This window comes from Stegostoma tigrinum, chromosome 19, assembly GCF_030684315.1.
Source record: "Stegostoma tigrinum isolate sSteTig4 chromosome 19, sSteTig4.hap1, whole genome shotgun sequence".
Taxonomy (NCBI): Eukaryota; Metazoa; Chordata; class Chondrichthyes; order Orectolobiformes; family Stegostomatidae; genus Stegostoma; species Stegostoma tigrinum.
In genome coordinates, this window is record NC_081372.1 from 10,392,149 (window position 1) to 10,408,635 (window position 16,487).

A 16,487-nucleotide genomic window follows, 5' to 3' on the forward strand; every position below is an offset into this window, starting at 1 on the left:
TGCCATGGTGGGATTCGAACCTGGGTTCCCAGAATGTTGTCTGGTGTCTGGATTAACAGTCCAGCATTTATACCACTAGGCTACTGCCTCCCCAATTTGCTTTCTCCAAACATTAACAAGGTTGCAGAAAGTTTACGAAGTACTCAGGAGGATTATCAGAGCAGGGAAGCACTTCTTCAACTGGGTTTCATTCAGCAATGTAGCTGACCCCACCATGTGTAGCAGGCTCAAGCTTGAAGAGGTCATCACCCAGGATGTATGTTGCCATGTTGATAAACTGGGCATTTCACCACAGCTACAAAGGCATAATTATACATTTATGCCTGGTTGAAACAGTTTAATTCCCCATGTGAAGAAATAGAAGAGGCACTTCAGAACGAATAATTTAATCAGGACTCACAATACTGATTGCTCAAGATGAAATTTGAGTGTTTGGTATGTGTCACCTGAATTTGCAGATTATAATTTTGAAGTACCCAGTGGTTAAAACAGACTACAGTTTATTTGATTAATTTAAATATGAGTTAGTTTAAGTATCCAAACTCTACAAATCCTGAACATTGACAGTTGTGTCATTACATCAGATTCATCAAAATCAGCAGTAAATCCAAGTCCCCTATACGTACCATTTTTCTTTAATCATCACACTAATGACATTCCAATCATCAAAATTTTTGCAACATTGCCTAAGACAACTGGAAGCCACAACCAAAGCACACAGTGACACACATGTTGCAAAAAAACTCCATAAAACTAGGAATAGCCTAGGAAGCTGGCATCATTTCTGGAACCCTGAACTAATGCTCAAGTCAAAGAAGCTCACTTGTGTTCTGAGAAGTTGAATACTAGCATAATCCTTTTCTGTACTATGTTAAGCATTTTCACTTTTAAATCAAAGCTCTGGAAACTTTAACATACCTTCAAAATCTCATACATATAGAACCGTATATCATAATCTGTTAAGGTCTGATACAGCTGCTGTGGGAAATACATACAAGAAAAGATTAAGAACCAACTTAGAATGTTTAATTTAAAATTAAATTCACTAAATTACATGCACAATGAAGTTCAAAATACATTTCGTGTCCACAGCAAACATAACTATAAATGCATTTCAATTGTGAAAAGAATTAAAGCATACTGAAAGAAACCTGAGAATGCTTTAAAGGGCATCAGCACCATTATTCAATGTAATGGACAGATGGAAATAAAGCTAGGGGCAGTTGCTGCCAAGGCGCAGTGGGGAAAGACCACCATCTAATGTCTTTCTGTCAAAGTTAAATGGGGGGGGAGGGCTTTCAGTTATTGGGTTCTCCTGGTGGCTCATAAGTATGTAAATATAGTCTTGAATACGAAAGAAATGTTTTGGTATTGTTCGTTCTCCAAATGTAAAGACTGTTCAGAATCGAACTGCTCTAATGACTATATAGACTTTTTTATAAATAAAGTATAATTTTGAAATAAAAAAATCTACATTCACACTTCCCCTAAATTAATTCACAATCTCAGTTGTGACATTAATTTAAAGATTAATAAGTTGCTAATTTTCACGTCTTTCAGATGAGTATCAAAGTGCTGCATACAGACCACGAAACAGATTGAAGAGCGCTGATTTTTATACATAGCCAAATTTGATTGGAGAGAAAACTTTGCAGAGTTCAGGCACATCCTCACAAGGGCATAACTGGTGTTCCAGTTCACTCTGACATTTCCCAGAAAAGAGCGTCTTTGAACAAGAGACAGATGAAAGGGCAAGAGGTTTCAGAAGAAAATTGCAGCTGGAAACACTACTAATAATGCTGGGGCATTTGACTGAATGCATAAAAGGCCAGAGTTAGCGTAACCAAATATGAGCACTTGTAGGATGGATCTGGAGCGGTAAGGCCATTAAAGTTTTTTTGCATGAGGTTAGACGACTTTATGTTGGATTTAGGAAAGCAAGGGCAGCAAAGGTGTACGGGGAGGGTGCTGCAGAAGTATTCTGGCAAACAGAGGAGTAACGTCTTACTAAGTGAGAGTTACAAAAAATGTAGCTCTAATTATTGTGAAGTAGTTTTTCCTAGGATAGTCACAGGAAAAAGTGGGTAATGTATTTGGGAAGAAACAGAGTTTATTTGGAAATGACCTTGCTTGTGATGGAGATCACAGGCATAATATGTAATGAAGAGTTGGTACTATTGAGATTGTCACTTTGAATAAGGGCAGGAGCATTTAAGTACAGGGAGAACTTTAGAGAGGGCTAGAAGGTACTGAATTAAAGACAGAGGTCAGAATGTGCTGAGAAAGAGATTGAAATCACCTCGGGCAGTAGCTGGGGAGGGGGAGGCATGGGTGGTGGTGGACAGATAATCAACCAGAGAAGCAGTAGACTAAGGTGTCATTTACTGATAAACACTACACAAAGCCACATAGCTGTTTGGGTAGGGAAGGTGCTATAAAGTAGTAGCAGGGATTGCATTCATAAAAGAAGTTCAGTCTTAGTCAGCATGTCAATGCAGTCATTCAAAATTCAGTTGACAAGGGCACTGCCATTTTAAAGGGAAATAATAAGAGGGGCAGAGTTCAAGCAGTTAATGCTGAGTAGGACGCAAAGGAGGGTGGCCAGGTGAACCCGAGAATGCATCCTCGTCAGAATATCAACAAGAGAAGAGAAATTAGCAGTTGGGGTTGCTGCTTGTAAGGAAGAGCATCAAGTGTTCTTTATAGGCATTTCAAAAAATGCCAAGATAGGAAGTTAATATGGGCTTATATAAAGGAACAGGGGATTCAAGACTATATGTCCTGGAGAGGAGCGTGGCAAGAATCTTGATTGTTTGAGATAGAAAGTGGATGGGAGGTAGACGACTCAATGTACCAGAGACACGGGGGGGAAAAGGGTGTGTACTGATAAAGTGACAGAGGATGACGTAAGAAATAAAATTTCAATATAGACCAAAGTGGAGACAGAAGGCCGGTCTAATCTGTACTGGATAGATGTTTAAAAGATTTAAGTTACACTGGAATGGAAGAGATCATATCAGAATATCACCTGATGAAAATCAAAAGATCTTCAACTCCTACCACAGCTTTATGGGTGAATTCAAGGTTAACTGTCTTTTGACAGCTAATCAGTGTCGTTAAATCAGTTCAGACTGTCAGGGAAATTTATGTAGGGATAAGTAGAACGTAGTTACCATTAATAAGGAAGTTCCTTTGCTCCTCTAGAAAGTACAGACTCGGTTGCAAATTTGCTCATCTTCAAATAATGTGCAGATGAAAAGTACACTTAGAAAGTATGATGCACTTTGCAAGTGAAGGACAAATTTTTGACATTTGGTAAACAGAATTAATAAGTGTCTTCAAAACTGAATTAAAAACTAAATTTATCAATGCTAAACAGCCAACTTAGAACCAGAGAGAGGATGGCTGGGAATAATGAAACCAGTTTCAGGAAGTTACTAAATAACAGAACTGGGGGTAGGAATCTCTGTGGCAAAGCAGCAAAATCACTACCTGTAGGGATAAAACAATAAGTTGAAGACTACAATTCTGCGAGAACAAGTATTCATGATTGTACCTTGTCGCTTCCAATCTGCTAAAAGAAGCAGCAATATTGAAATGACAAGTGCACAACACAGTAGGAAAGGGCTGCAATAAAGTCCCTTTTCTCACTGGTTAATTTTTGTGAAGCCAGGGAGTTGGGCAGAGGACGAATAGGAGATGAGTACCACATTTTTTTTTGGCAACCAAGTTACCTCACAAAAAGCACAATCTTACCTTGAAATCTGTGTTGTTTACGTGTTCAAAAACCAAAGCTGGCGTCCGTGACTGAGGAGAAACAAAGAATGTGTCAAATCTTTCATAACTGGCAACTAATACCTTTTTTTTCAGATAACAGTACAGCTTGTAGATTAGTGTTTCCTAAAGTGGGGTCAAGACCCAAGTGAGGTAGTAAGCTCCACAGAACAATGGTCCATGGAGGTCCATGCCCTAACTTATTCTCCTAGGTTTCTCATCCTCCTTTGCCCCTAGTGTCTCAGATGTCATCAAGAGGATAATTTTCAAGCCTGGAAAAGAGGTCACAGGAAGAAAATGTTTGGGAAGCACTGTTATAGATAATAGATAATGCAGTTAACAAATTCCATCCTGGGCCAGCAATCACTGCTTATCCTTATGACAAGGTGTGGAGCTGGATGAATACAGCAGGCCAAGCAGCAGCTTAGGAGCAAGAAAGCTGATGTTTCGGGCCTAGACCCTTAGGCCCGAAACATCAGCTTTCCAGCTTCTAAGATGCTGCTTCGCCTGCTGTGTTCATCCAGCTCTACACCTTGTTATCTTGGATTTGCCAGTATCTGCAGTTCCTATTATTTCCATTGCTTATCTTTATGTTGTCCTTTAGGTTGTGGCTGTGAGCTGTCTTGAGCTGCTGCTTTGATTTGATACATGCTCACCCACAATACTGTTTCAGAGTGAGTTCTAAGATATCGATTCAGCTACATTGAAGGAACAATGATATATTTCCAAAACAGATGGCAAATGGCTTGGAAGGGGAATTTCTCCCATGCACCTGTTGCCCTTGGTCTTCTGGATGGTAGTGGCTGTGAATTTGGGAGGTAGTCTTAGATGCCTTGGTGAATTTCTGCAACGCGTCTTGTAGATAATACACAGCTGCTAATTCTTAGCATCAATACTGTTGGGAATGCATGTTTATGAATGTGGTGTCAATCAAGTGAGCGTTTTTGTCTTGGATGGTGTCAAACTGGAGTACTCGTGGAACTACACTCATTCAAGTACATGAATAATATTGCATCATAATCCTGACCCGTGCCTTGGAGGAGGTAGAAAGGTTTTTGGGGAGAAACGTGGTGCATCATGTGCTGCAGGATTCCTAGCTTCTGATGTTTTATGTAGCACGGCTGGTCCAGTTCGGTTTCTGGTCAATGGAAATCCTCAGGTGGGGTGTGCATGTGTCCTGTGCCTGTGTCTCTGCCTGTGTGCAAGTGCACCAGTGTCTGTGTGCGTCTGTTCCAATTTCCGGCAATGATAATGCTATTGAATATCAAGGGATAACACATGTTATTGCAGCTATGCTCATCTAAGAATGCATAACATATTCTATCTTCTGTCAACTTCTTCCATGTAGGTCAAGGACCGTATTTTGGCGTACACAGTGAGCTACATGCTGCAGAGTAACTTGTCTGACTTGCTCTGATAGCCACTGCATTTATATGGTTGATCTATGAATGTTTCGGATTTTGATCCATAATCAATGGCATCCAATGTTCACAGCAATGTCAATAAATGCCAAAGAACCCCTTTTATTAGAACTCATCATTTCCAGGCAGTTACTAAACAAATGCAAAAGCCTAACAAAATGAAGGTAATCATGTGGCAAATCTTTCACATTAGGCAATTAGTCACGATTACTAATTAAGAAATGATGAAAATCTTAATGTTAAGACCAGCCAAAGTAGGCAACATTTGAAGGTACATCTGAATATTAGCAAACAACCCAAAACTACATTTCAACTGTTATAAACATAGATTATAAACAAACTGATTATAATTAGAGATAGTAGGAATTGCAGATGCTGGAGAATCTGAGATAACAAGGTGTAGAGCTGGATGAACACAGCAGGCCAACGAGCATCAGAGCAGCAGGAAGGCTGACGTCTCGGCCCTCGACCCTTACGCCCAAAACATCAGTCTTCCTGCTCCTCTGATGCTGCTTAACCTGTCGTGTTCATCCAGCTCTACATCCTGTTATCTCTTTATCATAGATTATCATTACATGATCTTTTCCATTTCTAACCTCTGCTTTTCTGAAAAAAGTCATGCCATCTAAACAAGAATTCAGAGAAATTTAACATTCTTATTAAAAAAAAGTACAAGTGAAATAAGTGATCTATAGAAATGTCAGTACTTAGGAGGAGAGGGAAGGAGTATGCTGAATTAAAGTAGTGATAAATTAATTGGTTAGTGTAACGGTGCACCAAACGAGGAACTGGAGCAATGAAATCCATGCCAACTTTCCTCTGCATGACTTGTTATCACTCTCACTCAGATCTTTGGAGATGAAAGGTCAAATGAAGGTCAAATTTCACTCAAACATAAACATCATCTAAGCAAACACTGCATTCGTAAACAAGGAGATAATTTAAAATTCAAACCCACTGAATAGCTGGCACAGTGCATTAAGATATGGCTGTTTTACCTTTCTGGTTTAGGTTTCAATTCAGCAAAGACTGACCAAATTAGTGTTTTAAGGGGTGTTAGCAACACGAGTTCAGACAGTGCGAATCCAACTCCTGGTCCTTAATCCACAGCACAAATCTAATTTAGCGTTAAATCAAACTAAATGGTTCACAGCACTAAACTGTTACAGAAAGAAAGGTGGGGAGGAATAGAAAAATGTCACACTTGTGCAGTGAAGAGTACAGGGAATTTTACACCAAACCTGACCTGGGAGTGCTTGATGCTAGAAATGGGTACAATACAAACAGAGATCTATTCCCCAGAATAAAAAGAAAGATCACAAAATTAAATGCTGGCAAGATGAACGATTTAGCATCTAAATCTAACAGCAAAATAAAAAATTTCAAATGATAATATTATCTCAGAGGTTGAATGTGTGCAACAATCAGGTACATCTGTAGCCAGAACATTCACACAATCCTCTATAACTGAGCTACTTACACTTACATTACAGGAACCCACCAAACGTCTACCAGGCTTCATATCCCTTCTCTCATAAATAGCTTTTAATGGACTGGCACAATTTGTCAGGAAGGTTACCAACAACAAACATAACTGGAAATACCTACAATGACCATACTGTTACTCAAAATAGGCAACAAAAAGACCATCCGGATATGTCAGGCAGTTTTTCCCTTTCTTGGAATTCCTAACTCTCTGGGTAGACCAGGAGGCCAATGCCAAACTTCCTGCTCCAAATAAGTTTAGAAGATTCAGAACCTTTCTTCTCTGGTTTCGCCAAGCATTGTAAGAAGGATACTATTGAGTCAGTCCTGTTCCTATTTTTAATTTCCAAATGTCTCCAAATACTGGCCCGGACGTATTTTATCAAGCTGATCCACTCCTTGCACAGAGATGGAGCGAGCATGAGGGAGAGGGAGAGACAGCGAGAGCAAAACACAGAATCTTTGAGAGAGAGAGAGAGAGAGAGAGAGAGAGAGAGAGAGAGAGAGGGAGAGAGAGAGAGAGCGCACGAGAGAGACAGACAGCAAGAGCGAGAAAGAGTGAACGAGGGAGATCCACAAATTCAGAGGCAAAAACCCAAAGGGAAAGGGGCAGGTGTATGGGCCATGTTGTGGAGAGGGAGGAGGGAGTGGAAGTTATTCATGTTATCATCATCTAATATGGTGCAAAGAAATGCCTGAGACCCAATGGAACGAAGGAACAGGGGATTAATTTGTTATTTAATGAGTTCATTTGCCTTGAAGTTGTTGTATAGATATAGGGAGCCAGTAATCATTGAGGTGAGGATTTTATGGAGTGTGACTAATGGAAATAAAGCTCTCACGCAGACTTGAATTCTGTTAAAGTACAGTTATCTTTTTGAATATAACATGCCAGCTTTCAACAGATAAATGTGAATAATAGAAAATCTTTTCTAAAAAGACTGTGAACTGGAATTAAATTGGTTTGATTAACTAAGTATCTACTTTCTCAGAAGCATGATTCCTGGGAGGAACTCAAACCAGGATATTCATCAAAGATCCTTAGTCAGCACCTTTCAAACCCATGACCACCTTCATTCAGAAAGACAGGGGAACACCACCATTTGCAAGTTCTCCTCTAAACTACTCACCATTCCGCAGAAATATATCATTCCTTCACTGTCAATGGGTTAAATTCCTAGAATTCCCGTTCTAAGGACATTGGGGGTCTACTACAGCACGTGAACTTCAGTGGTTCAACAAAGCAGCTCACTATCACCTTCTCAGGGGCAACTAGGGATGGGCAATAAATGCTGGCCCAGCCAGTGATGCCCACACTCCACAAGCGAATTGATAAAGTTCGAGTTCTGAAGGAAGGTCACCATGCTAAAATTCCAGTGCTATCATTTTCTTTACAGTTTCTGGTCACCCACTGACCATTTCCAATTGTTAATTTTAGCTCCCAGCATCTGCAATATTTTGCTCTTGTTCCAGACCTTCCTGTGTTTGGTTCACCTACTAAAGATCTTATCATGGCATCAGCTCAACCATGCAAAAGCACAGTGCATCTGTATGGCTTTCATAGCATGTCGTGGAGTGTGAAAGGCAAAGTTACTCTGGTCCTTAAATTTAAATTGTTCCTAATAGGTCGACGCGTTCTGAGTATCTGAACATTCTGATTTCTCTTGCAATTACCTTGTGTAGCCATTGCACAGTTCCAACACAATGTTTAAATATTATTGTTACTGAATTAATTATGGAACAACATCCACAGTCATTATCCTGTCAACTCAGACTAGATGGATTAGATTATAGTATGTGAAGGATATCTCAGCAAGTAAACCTTGTTCTCACTACATTTTACAAAAGCAATTACAAAGCAATTAAGGATATGCCAATTGGCAACTATACAGACAGGACTGGTTCAAAATTACTTCAGTCAATATACTTGACCTTCTGACATCCTCTGATCAAAGATGCGGTCAAGCTAATACTATTGTATTTAAAACAGATGACATACAATAAATCCATTTTCATCACAAAGAATTACGGGATAAAGGAGGAAATTCTTTTCTACAAGATGGGACATACACGACAAGCACAAAGTCTTGATCTTGAAATGCACTTTTTCATTCTCAAACTCTTGGACAACTGCATCCAGCTCATCAAGGAATCAGAAAATGAAAACCTTGGACTATTTGGAATTCAAATCACAGACAGAAGTATAATGTGCATTGCTCATTATTGTCACTAGTGCACGATGGAACGAGTTAAGTCCATTGAGTTTTCACCTATTATCTGATAAACATTGCTCTGTGTGGGCTTTCCGCAACCTGCGAGCATCAAGTGTTCGATGCCAATGATAAATCATGCATCCAATAACATGACTATCATCAAAATATTCACTTAGAAATTATTTGCAAACAACAAGATTGTTTTATGTGGGTCTTCTCTCAGGAGACACCAAAGGAAAAACCGTGATTTACCTTCTAGGAATGCAATGGACAGCAACTTTAATCCAACAGCTGGGGAGAGCAGAGGGTGATGGTACCAGAAAATGGCAGAACCTCATCCTTCTGAATGAGGAATCTCATTTCCTATTACTTAACCCTGGAATCGGTTTTCTTTTCTATGCTATTAATTGCCACAAAAATACCCAAAAAACCTCCACGATTTCAAGATGTGGACACTGTTGTACAAAATGTTGTTTATCATTCTAGTTTAATTATAGTTGGGCTTCATTACAAACTCAACAAAAGTGAAACCTGAAATTTCACTTACCACAGGATCTTTGACAATATCTACGAGTGTGATAATATTTGGACCGCCACGCAGATTCTCCAATATTTTAATTTCACGCTTTATTTTCTTCTTCTTTACAGGCTACAAGAAAGTATTTATTTGTTTTAATTTTCAGATTATTAATTAATTGTGATTGTTTTATTACTCACCTTTGCTGTTGGCAGAATCGCAGGAGCTCTACTGCACCAACAGGTGATACATAAGATGTCAGTGCAAATACATATTTCTTCACGTCCTGAGCTTCTAATGTCAAGTGTCCTTTCTGGAGAGGTCTTATAATGGTACACGGAAATGCAAGGGTGAGGAGTTGATATGAGTGGCAATTAAATCAAAAGACTTCATCACAGGCAACTTTCATGGCCAGGTATAGAACATTAGCAAAAGCAGATTAAAGCGGAATCAATCAATTCAGTCAAGAGATAAATATCAAAAAAAGACTATCACACTCACATAACCAATAATAGAAAAAGTTGTGTTATTTTAAACAATACCAAACGAGTGGCAAAGGAACCAAATACAGACCCATGATTTTAAATAAAACTTTCCTGAGTACGATCATAAACTTAAAGGAATGTAATATAATTCAAAAACACCAAACTGCAGGGTGTGTGTTTGTGAGCGAGAGAGTGTGAGTAACAGCACGTGAGAGAGTGAGTGAGACAGTGCGAGAGAGAGCGCTAGAGCTTGAGCAAGTGTGAAGTCTCAATCGTTTGTTAAATTATTGAATGATTTAGATGATGGAACAGAAAGCCACTTACCCAAATATGCCGATGACAGAGATAGATGGTATTACAAGTAGGTTAAACAGAAGGTGAACATTATAACAGGTAATAATAGATTAAATTAAACAGTAAAACTATGGTAAATGGATTTTGATTCAAGGTCACCTCTTGGATCGATAAAGATTAGACCAGGGTGCATTCTAAATGATGAATACCTGGTAACAAAGGAGACCAATGAGACGTGGACAGCTAGGTAGAGAGATTAAAATACCACAAACAGTTACGAAAAATAAATCAGTAAGGACTCACTGACTAGATCTGCATATGAAATTATGGTTGTGGGCACCTAATATTCATGGAGCTAATGTGATGGGGTTCCAGTGATGGAATTACAGGACAAGTCAAGTCACAGGTTGAAATCTAGCTTGATAAAACTGGGGTTTTTTTTTGTTGTAAAGAAGTGGTCTTTCATTGAAACAAACCTGCAATGCTGCAGGCTGTGGTTTAATAAAACAAAGGTTTATCACACAACAGAAATTAAAATAAAATAAACCAAACTATATAACACAAACATAGTATTCTACCATGTGTATTGAAATCTATCAATAGTCCCAACAATACTCCTTTATTATAGTGCTTAATTTAATGATAGCTTTAATTTACTTATTGAGAATCTGACAGCCACATCCTGGTGCCCTTATACAACTGAGCTTAGACATTCTCAGCTTCAAATAGCTCCTTTAGGGTTTTAATCAAATACCTCTGGTCTGAGGCTTTTAAACAAAACTCCTTACATGAACACATCCTCTTTCTTAACAGTCCTAAAACTATCTTTGTTAGAAACAATTGTTTTATGCATCCAATTTCAGCTAACTTTCTTGTGGAATGCTCATAAACCCTCCCATTAAAAACAAATCCCTATCACGCTCCTGGATGTCTCTCGTTTTAAATTCTGCATTTTAAAATAAATGACCATAGCTACAGAAATATTTGTAAAGTCAATCGATCTCCTTCAGGGACGCAGGCCAAAACCCACAGGCCACTGTTTCTAAAGGGAAAACAAAAATGCCCAATGCTTGAGACACTTTACATTGGAGTTAAGAATTCTGGGGAGGTGAGAAACTGATCAAATCCATTTTTCCAAACGCTATTACCCCATTCAATATACTTTTGATCTGCTCTTAATTTGTGCACAGGGTTACAGGATGGTCAGCTCTTCCAGCCCGATCCTCCATTTAAATAGGTAATGGGTGATCTGACTGTGATCTCAACTGTGCAATCACACCCACCCCAATGATATTTGACTTTCTTATTCAGAAGCTATCTAACTTTGCTTTAAAAATATTCAAAAAATCCACCTCCACCACTATTTGGAGAAAGATTCCAAAGACACTCTTATGTGGCCAAAGTGTAGCACATACATACATCTACACATGTAGAAAATGCTATTCTGGGTATGTAATGTTCATTAGTACTGAAGCAAGTCTTACCTTAAGTATTTTAACAACTACTTTTTCATTGTTTGTGATGTTAATGGCTTCAAACACTTCACTGTATTTCCCTCGGCCTAATTTACGAACTAATTGGTAGTCATCTTGATTTCTGCACAAAGACACAGAACATGAAAGAACAGTTTAATAACATGCAATTCAGTTCAGCAGATAAAGCAATGCTTTCAAAAAAGAAATTGCACCTTTCAAAAAATGAATTATATTTGGATATGCAATGGGCCTTAATTTCACAACAATACTGAAATAATGAATTTTTATTTATGAATGTAGTAGAATCTTACATTTTCAGTCTAATCGAATACATTGTTTATACATGTCAAAACACTAACATTTAAATTGGTTTAATAACTATTATATGCATCTTCTCTTCGCAGGTAGTCTTGGGGATTGAGGATAACTTGTTTCCACTCCATTTCAATAGGTTTAGAGATGACTGATAAGTCTGTTGTTTGATCTGTTGCCTCTGCTACATACAAAGGAAGTGACATTTGAAGGGCTTGGTATTTGTACACTTCTTCTCACATCTTGATTCCATCACTCACCAAGTTTCTTATATGTTCAATGCTTGTACATTTTGTTGGTCACGATGCAGGATCTCTCATTAGTTGTTAGGGATAATTAACTTCTTCAAGAATGTTGTGTGAACATCTCTACAGTCTTTTTGTTGATCTCTTTGGAATGTCCTGCTGCAACTAAGTTCAAAGTAGAGCAATTACTTTAGGAGTTCTGGCCATGTGATTAAAGTTTTAGTGGGGGAGCATTTTGAGAACAGTGACCATAATTCTGTAAGCTTTAAGTTACTTATGGACGAGGGTAAGTGTAGTCTTTGGATGAAAGTTCTAAATTGGGAAAAAATGCAATAGGAAGGCTAAAAAGGGCCTTGAAGTGCCTTTGGCAGACAGGACTAAGGAAAATCCCAAGGCATTTAATGCATATATAAGGAGCAAGAAGGTAGCTAAGGAAAGGGTACGTCTACTCAAGGACAAAGGGGAGGATTAATGCATGGAGTCAGACGAGGTAGGTGAAGTTCTTAATACGTTGTGCTATATTCACAAAGGTGAGGGACATGGTAAATGGTGACTCTTAGGAGGGTTATGTTGATATTTTGGGGCATGTCAATGTAAAAAAGGTGGTGGTGCTGGGTGCTGTGAAAGGCATTAAGGTATACAAGTCCCCAGAACCTGATGGGATCTATCTGAAGAAGGCTGGTGAGGAAATTCCTGGAATGTTGTACAAAATCTTTGCATTCTGTTTAATCATAGGAGAGGTCCAGGGGGCTGGAGAATACCCACTGTTCTTCCTTGGTTTAAGAAAGCCAACTTGGCTAATTTGGGAAATTACAAAGTCAGTCACCCACATGTCAGCAGCAGGGAAATTATTGAAGAACATTCTTAGGGACCGAAAAACATGGAATTATTAGTGATAGGTAGCATGGCTTTAAGCGAGAAAGTTAGTGCCTCACAAACTTGATTGAGTTTCTTGAGGGACTAAAGTAATTGATAAGGGCAGGGCTGTCGATGTTATTTATATGGACTTCAGCAAAACTTTTGACAAAGTCCCTCATGGCAGGCTGATACAAAAAGGTAAAGTCACATGGAATCTGCAGAGATGGATACAGAACTGGCTTAGTCATAGAAGACAGTAGCAGTGGAAGAGTGTTTTTCTGACTGGAGATCTGTAACCAGTGGTGTTCTATAGGGATCACTGCTAGGACACCTGTTGTTTGTATTTTATATACATATTCTCCTGATGACTAAGTTTGCGGATGACACAAAGATTGGGGGCACTACAAATAGTGAAGAGGATTGCCAGAGGATACAGCAGGATGTAGACAGCTTGGAGACCTCAGTGGAGAAACAGCTGATGGAATTTTATCCAGAAAATGCAAAGTGATGCATTTGGAATTACTAATACAGGAGGAAAGTATGTAGTAAATGGTAGAACCCTTAGTAACACCAACATACAGAGATCTAGACATACCAGTCCAGACTTCCCTGAAAGTGTCTACACAAATAGATATGTTGGTCAAGGCGGCATATGTTTTGCTTGCCTTTATTAGTCAGGGCACAGAATATAGAAGTTGGCAAGTCATGATGCAGCTGTACAGAATTTTAGTTTGGCCACATAGATTTGAAATTTTTGGTCTCAAATACCATTTACTCAGCCAAATAAAACTATCAAATCTCTTCTCCATTTTCCTTGCAGCAACAATATACCTCATCTCAAGCTATCGATTCACAAGCACGGAGATAATAGGCAAGAAACCACCATACCACACCATCTCCAATCCAAATCCAAATCTAAAATCATTCTAAGCGGCTATAAAGCTTCAGTATTCAGATGACAACTGGGTGTGCACTCAGAAACGGAGCCCAGGTCATTGCTGACTCCTTCTCTAAAGCACCCGAGAAAACAGGTTTTCACTAAGCTCCCAGAAAACAGAGGTCACCTTCCAAACAGTTCCCACTTCAAAAAACCAGCTCCCACCAGAGAAGCAAGGTCGAAAGCCTCCAAGAAACAAAGGCAGCGATAGATGATGATATACATCTGACAAAAATACATAAATGTTATTTTATAGTAACTCCATAATACTACTTCACTTATTTTTAATCAAAGTATTGAGACTCGTATATTATGACTCAGCTCGAGGGGAGGTGGGGCTTGTATCTGGGCCTTCTGGTCCAAAGGTAGGGGTAATACCACTGCGTCCCTCAATAGTACTTTATACAGATGAGCTGTTACATACAGCAGCTTCCAATTTTAACTTATAATAATAAACAGCCCAGATACAAAAATATACCAAAGCTAATTACTTTCTATTTTCTTATTATGGCAAGTAATGGAATTGATTACTGAGATTAAGTAATAGCAATCAAGTAATGGAATTGATTATTGAGATTAAGTAATAGCAACAGGTGAATTAACAAGTCTTCATGGATTCAGAAGGAAAAACCCCAACTGGTCATCTTTCCAACTTCATTGAAAAAGTGACAATCCAAGTAAACTGTGATGTGTCTCTCTGCAGAGCTTATGCAACTATTTAATTTAAAATCAGAAATGTTATGTCAGCTGGAGTCAAACAGCAGTAATAAAATTAAAGAGAATGGTGATGTGGGTGGGGAAGAGGGAAAAATAAAAAGACAGCAGAGCAGTCAAGGGAACAGACAAGAGAAAGGCATGTGCAGGGAGATTGAGGGTGGTAAATAAAGTCAGGAAACTATAGCACAGATAACAATGCTGAAAAGGTACTTCAACAGCTAAAATGCTTGCCCTAAGATTGTGAAAACCTGAAGATGCTTCTAAGTATTTTCAGTGCCTGGACACAGAGCCATCCACTGTACTCAGTCTGTAATTACACCATAACAAGTTAACACAGGTATGTCTGTCCTGTGACAAACGGTAATGTGGGACAGAGGTAATGGGAACTGGGACAGACAGTTTGACTCAAATCTTTAGTGATTCCAATCACACAACAGGCTAAATGACTTCCAGCATTTCCTATCCGAGTACTCTCCTCAACTCCATCTTTTCTTGAAACATCTTCGTTCTCAAGAATAAGTGAACACTCAATACTTCCCCTGAAAGACTGCGTTCAGCATGCCACACTATTTCCATTAGCCTCCACGTTGCCTAGGTCACCGTGTCTTTGTTAATCATCTGGTCCAACTAGATTTTTTGCAAAAAGGTGTACTGTGGTCCTGCACTATCTCCAAAAGCATGCACACAGAACCCATGTTTTCCAAAAGTCATACAGCACGGAAATAGATCAGAGGGTTCAACTCATCTATGCCAACCAAGTTTCATAAATTAACCTTGTTCCACTTGCCTGCATTTAACCATATTCCTCTAAACCTTTCCTATTCAAGTACATGTCAAAATGTCTTTTACAAGTTGTAACTGTATCTGCATCTACCATTTCCTCTGGCGGTTCATTCCACATACAAACGAACCTCTGAAAAAGTTGCCCCTCAGGTCTCTTTTGAATAATACTAATGGGAATTCAGACAATCCAGACTGTAACGATCATGGTAAATGCAGGGTTAGAGGATAGGGAAAAGGGGTGCAATGCTCTTCAAAGGGTCGGTCCAGACTTGATGGGCCAAATGGTCTCTTTCAAATTCTATGATACTAAAGTCTGTACAATTTACAGGATGTACTTCAGGAACTTGACAAGCCTCCTTCAACAGCGTCTTCAAAATCCACAATCTCTACGAACCAAGGAGGACAATGATTGCGGTCATCTGGGAACACTATCTATCAAGCCCCTCCAAGTTATACTCTGTACCAAATTCGAACTGTAGTTGCTTCTTTCGGTAGTTCCTTCGATGTCATAGGGTTAAAAAACCTGCAACACCTTTCCTAACAGCCCTAGGTACAGCAACACTATTCAAGAAATCAACTTAATGCCACCTTTTCTCAGGGGCAATTCAAGATGGATAATAAATGCTAACCTCGCCAGGTCTGGTCATATTCCATGGAAAAAAGAATGAGCAGCTGTGCTTCACTCCATGCCTTTACATTTTATCTGTAAACTTCCAGATGTGAGCAACAAGTACCTGCCCACTTTTCTTTTAAAACTGCTTATAAAATTAATTCCCACCTTTTCAGGAGGAATATGCTATATCCTGACAACTCAGTTGAAAACAAGAGATAACACAGTGTGGAGCTGGAGGGACACAGCAGGCCAGGGAGCAGAGCAGCAGGGAAGTTCAGGTTTCAGGTTGGGACCCTTCTCTAATGCTGCCTGGCTTGCTGAGTTCCTCAAGCTCCACACTGTGCTATCTCCAACTCCA

At 39.1% G+C, this 16,487-nt stretch overlaps 1 protein-coding gene across 8 annotated transcripts in view; it reads right to left on the bottom strand.

Moving 5' to 3' along the window:
• Positions 1 to 16,487, bottom strand: part of LOC125461204 (casein kinase II subunit alpha) — a 92,306-nt gene that overhangs the window by 23,059 nt on the left and 52,760 nt on the right. For 5 of the 8 annotated variants that reach the window (XM_048549706.2, XM_048549704.2, XM_048549707.2 and 2 more), the window contains 5 exons: positions 11,674 to 11,785; positions 9,441 to 9,542; positions 6,442 to 6,486; positions 3,757 to 3,807; positions 919 to 978 (listed from right to left, as the gene is read on the bottom strand). In XM_048549706.2, the coding sequence (XP_048405663.1) occupies positions 919 to 978; positions 3,757 to 3,807; positions 6,442 to 6,486; positions 9,441 to 9,542; positions 11,674 to 11,785 (370 nt within the window). The remainder of the gene's footprint in view (positions 1 to 918; positions 979 to 3,756; positions 3,808 to 6,441; positions 6,487 to 9,440; positions 9,543 to 11,673; positions 11,786 to 16,487) is intronic. The other 3 variants (XM_048549709.2, XM_048549711.2, XM_048549710.2) reach the window with 3 other exon arrangements.